This window comes from Cebus imitator, unplaced genomic scaffold (assembly GCF_001604975.1).
Source record: "Cebus imitator isolate Cc_AM_T3 unplaced genomic scaffold, Cebus_imitator-1.0 Scaffold567, whole genome shotgun sequence".
In the NCBI taxonomy this organism is placed as follows: domain Eukaryota; kingdom Metazoa; phylum Chordata; class Mammalia; order Primates; family Cebidae; genus Cebus; species Cebus imitator.
In genome coordinates this window covers 472,186-476,384 of record NW_016107882.1, presented here as the reverse complement: position 1 = coordinate 476,384, position 4,199 = coordinate 472,186, and the positions used below count along the sequence as shown (strand labels likewise).

The 4,199-nt window shown below is 56.5% G+C and overlaps 1 protein-coding gene across 1 annotated transcript in view; it reads right to left on the bottom strand.

Annotated features, from left to right (window-relative positions):
• Window positions 1–28: 28 nt before the first annotated feature.
• The window catches only part of SLC6A3 (solute carrier family 6 member 3), a 52,847-nt gene continuing 48,676 nt past the window's right edge, over window positions 29–4,199 (bottom strand). Inside the window, exon 15 of the mRNA XM_017515945.2 lies at window positions 29–901. Within this exon, the coding sequence (XP_017371434.1) occupies window positions 878–901 (24 nt within the window). The 3' untranslated portion in view covers window positions 29–877. The remainder of the gene's footprint in view (window positions 902–4,199) is intronic.

Genomic DNA, 4,199 nt, shown 5'->3' with positions numbered 1-4,199 from the left:
CGGGGCAGGACACGCTCCTGTGAGGGGTCTGCATGCATCTCGGGGCAGGACACGCTCCTGTGAGGGGTCTGCCCGTGTGTCCTGGGGTGGGACACGCTCCTGTGAGGGGCCTGCATGCATCCCAGGGTAGGTCACTCCTCTGTGAGGGCTACACCACGAGGACCCACAGGTGGCCCAAGTGGCAGTAGCCTGAGCTGGTTTCAAGGAGTTTTATTTCTCTCTACTGCAAGAACATAAACAGAATTTCCTGGTGAGACCCACCAGGACCCCTATCCTCCAATGCCTCTGAATGACTCTGTGTGCAATGTGTCAGCTGAACGCTCAATTTGCAGCCTCTGCTGGGAGCCAAGCATCAGGAAAGGACTTTGCAGGAGCTCGTGGTTTCTTCCAGGTCACCTTCTGCACAGCTAAACAAAGCAGGGCGCACGGCTTTTTAACACGGGCGAAATAAACGGTCTAGGAAGTGACGGCGGTGAGCACGTGAGTCATTCCCGCGGGGTGCGTCAGCAAGGATGGGGATCCCCACCTGAGAACACAGTGCCCCAGGCAGCCTCGGAGCTGGGAGCCGGGGCAGGGAGGGAGCCTCACACAGACAGCAGGAAGGTGGGCATTTTACTGCCCTGCGGGGGCGGGAATGGGGTGGACCACACTGCACAGATCTACGCGTTATTACAGCGACAGACGACACGGCGAGCTGCGCTCCCGGCACGGAAAGGTGCAAACAGTCAGAAGAGACGCGCCTTCTGCTTCGTTTTTTGTTTTCGGTAGAGGTTGGAGAGTGGAAGTTGCCTCCTGCTCCTGAAGCTTAGATTTCCATGGTTTGTTGGCGTCTCTCCCACGGCGGGACGATCTCCCGGGGTCTTTGTCTCTGCTCCCTTTACACCTTGAGCCAGTGGCGGAGCTGGAAAGAAAACAGGTTTATTCAGAAACAGACAGTGCAGCTGCTTGCAGAGGGGCAGCCCCGGGCCAACACCCACCTCTCATGGCTGGGACCAGCTGCCGGCAGTGAGCACAGAGTTTGCAGCCTCCTTACCACAAGCCCTGGGAGAGTGGGGGGCTTGTGGGGGGCCCGGACCACCATGCTCCTGACAGGCCAGGGATCTGAAGCCTCACTCACTTCTGTAAATCAATTATTACTTGATTTTTAAAAAGCAGTGAGACTGTGTTTGCCGTGGTGGGCATGATGGCCTCTGGGGCGTATTTGAGCTCAGCTGCTGGGTCCGAGAGATGCTGGGCACTCTCAATTTGGGGCTGGTTCCAGACTGCACCCCAGTGACTTGGGTGTGATGTGGTGATGTCACTGCTCCCCCATGTCCCTGCCCCCTTCCTGGGGGCCTCGGATGCTTTGCCAGAGTGAGATGCTGCCTCTGCAGCTCTGTCTGCCTCTCGGTGACCCCAGCAGGTGCAAGACCAGGGCGCGCTGACTGCTCAGGGACTGACAAGATAGACAAGAGCAGCTCTTTAGACGGCCAGCAAACGTCACTGCCTGCTATCATGCAGCCGCGAGTTCAGCCTATTTCTGAGCAGAAGCCTCTCGATAGCATGAAATGGCAAGAAGTGTGCTTCACAAACATTTCCACATGGCCACGCAGGGCTTGCTTCTGACAAAACCACACCGGCCACGGAAAGCTACTGAAGCTACCACTGGCCACACCACAGGCTCCTTTGGCCGCTCCACGGAGAGCCTGCAGGGGCTTCTGCAACCTGGCTGGGATCACACGGCAGGCCAGGGTCTGCAGGGGGCCTGGAGCAGCCACAGCAGACACCAGGCAGCGTCCAGGTGATGCTCGGGGCTCCGTGAAGGCCGCTGGGGGCAGGGAGCCCAGCCAGGACCCACAGCAAGGGGTGGCTCAGTGGTTGGAGCCCTGGAGCAGAGGCTCTGGGTGGCAGCCCTGCCTCAGCCCAGTGATGCGGAAGCCATGCTTGGGATTCTAACTGTGAACCTTCCACCACCGGGAGAAGCCGTTCCCTGTCCTGCCCTCTGACAGAAGCAGAAGGCCCCCCTCTGGAGGGAGGTGTGCCTGGGGGACCCCCAGATACCCAAAGAGTAAGATCAAGCCATAAACATAAAATAAAGACCAGAAACAGAAGACAGCACCCATTCTGAGCGAGTCCCCGGAAACCAGACCTCCACTTGACCTCAGAGGGCCAGACCGGTTGCAGCAGGTTACAGGATGGCCACACAGGGGGCTCTGGACAAAGTGACACTCGCACAACACGGTGATGAGAATGTCACGAGAAACAGCAGAGCACACGTGCGGCTTCCGGAGACGAAGAAGAAAAGGGGGCGGCTGGGAATGCAGAGCACGCGAAGGGGCGGGAGAGCAGAACCTGCAGAGCTGAGCTGTGGTTTGTTTACATGATGGACAGTCAGTGACCAGTCACGGTGGGTGAACTGTAGCTATGAACAACGACACTTCTGATGTAGATGGAATAACAGGGGCTGAATTTACCCTACTGTCCAAAACAACCCCCAAACAAACAAAATACATGCACCAGGGACCCCCAAATAAACAAAATACGTGCACCAGTGACCTTCCAGACACTGGACACCACAGCGTAAGGGTCAGTGGTCCCTGAGGGTAGCAGAAGGAAGGCCCCCGACCAGAAGGGCCCCCTCCACCACCCTGTTCGCTGCCTCTAGGGAGTTTCCAGACTGCAGCACAGGGAAGGCACAGCCTAGTGGACTCCCTGAGCGGAGAGGCTGGAAGGAGAGCTAGGGAAACAGAGGTGGCCGCAGCTTAGAGGCCAGAACGCCAGAGAGGAGACCCTGGACAGTGGCCCCTGACCACCGCCGAGGGTTCCGCTGAGCACATCCCATGCGCATGAGGAGGCTGAGGAAAGAACTACCAACAGAACCACGAGAAAGAACCAGGTCCGATGCCCACGCAGGGCCGGGCACAGTCCCTGCTCCCCCAGCCAGGAAAGACAGTGGGGTTCTTGGGGCTTCACATGGAGCATGCACGTCTCGCCTCAGCAGGGGTCAGTTAGGGCTACACCGAATGCTGAAGCCAAATAACATCCTGGGAACCTAGAAATGTTTAGAGATGCAACCAAACGAGACCATAAGAAGGGCAAGGGAAAGATGGAGCTAGACTCAGGGACAGATGGGTGTGGGCAGCTTCCACAGTGTCTGGTTTTCCTGCTGTGAGCTCACAAGGGTCTGTTTGTTACACAGACAAATCAATCATTTAAAAATGGCCACCTGTGGATTAATGATAAGAGTGTGCTACTCAACTGTGCACCTGAGATTCAAATGAAAACAATTCCTGGGGCAAAGTGGACACACCAGAGCCTCATAGTAGAAACACAGGCAGAAGGCAATCCTCCAACACGCTGCTGCAAAATTCACAGAATGACACGATTTTTGAATCTGCAGATCTGGATACACAACATATCCAGAGAGGACAAAAAAAGAAGAAACCCAGGTCCCCACACTTCGCAGTGAACCTGTAACATGAAAAGCACGGGAAACTCGGCCATCTGCAGGGGCGAGGCAGGGGTGAGGACAGAGCACAGGAAACTCAGCCATGTGCATGGGTGAGGACAGAGCACAGGAAACTCGGCTGCATGCAGGGGTGAGGCAGGGGTGAGGACAGAGCACGGGAAACTCGGCTGCGTGCAGGGGTGAGGCAGGGGTGAGGACAGAGCATGGGAAACTCAGCCGTATGCAGGGGTGAGGACAGAGCACAGGAAACTCGGCTGCATGCAGGGGTGAGGCAGGGGTGAGGACAGAGCACGGGAAACTCAGCCGAGTGCAGGGATGAAGACAGAGCACCGGAATCTCAGCCACGTGCAGGGATGAGGCAGGGGTGAGGAGAGGCAGGGGTGAGGACGGAGCACAGGAAACTCGGCTGTGTACAGGGGTGAGGACAGAGGACACAGCATAGAATGGCTCACGAGTCCGTAGGTCTCCGCACAGCCACAGAACACTGATGCCTCCAAAACGCTGATAGTCAGTGTCAGGCTAAGACCCAGAGCCCACCACAGTGCTTTTGTGAATGAGAGCAATGTAAAGATGTTCACAAACACCAGTAGTGAGCAGGCTGGCAAGAGACCTCCTCTAAGGAACGTCTGAAGGGTGCTTTTTGAAAAGCAAAAAAGTGATCCTAGAAGAAAATAAGTCTACAACAAAAGTGTGGGCATCAACAAACACCAAGCACGCACGTTAGTCCAAGGAACACGGCGAGTCCGTACAA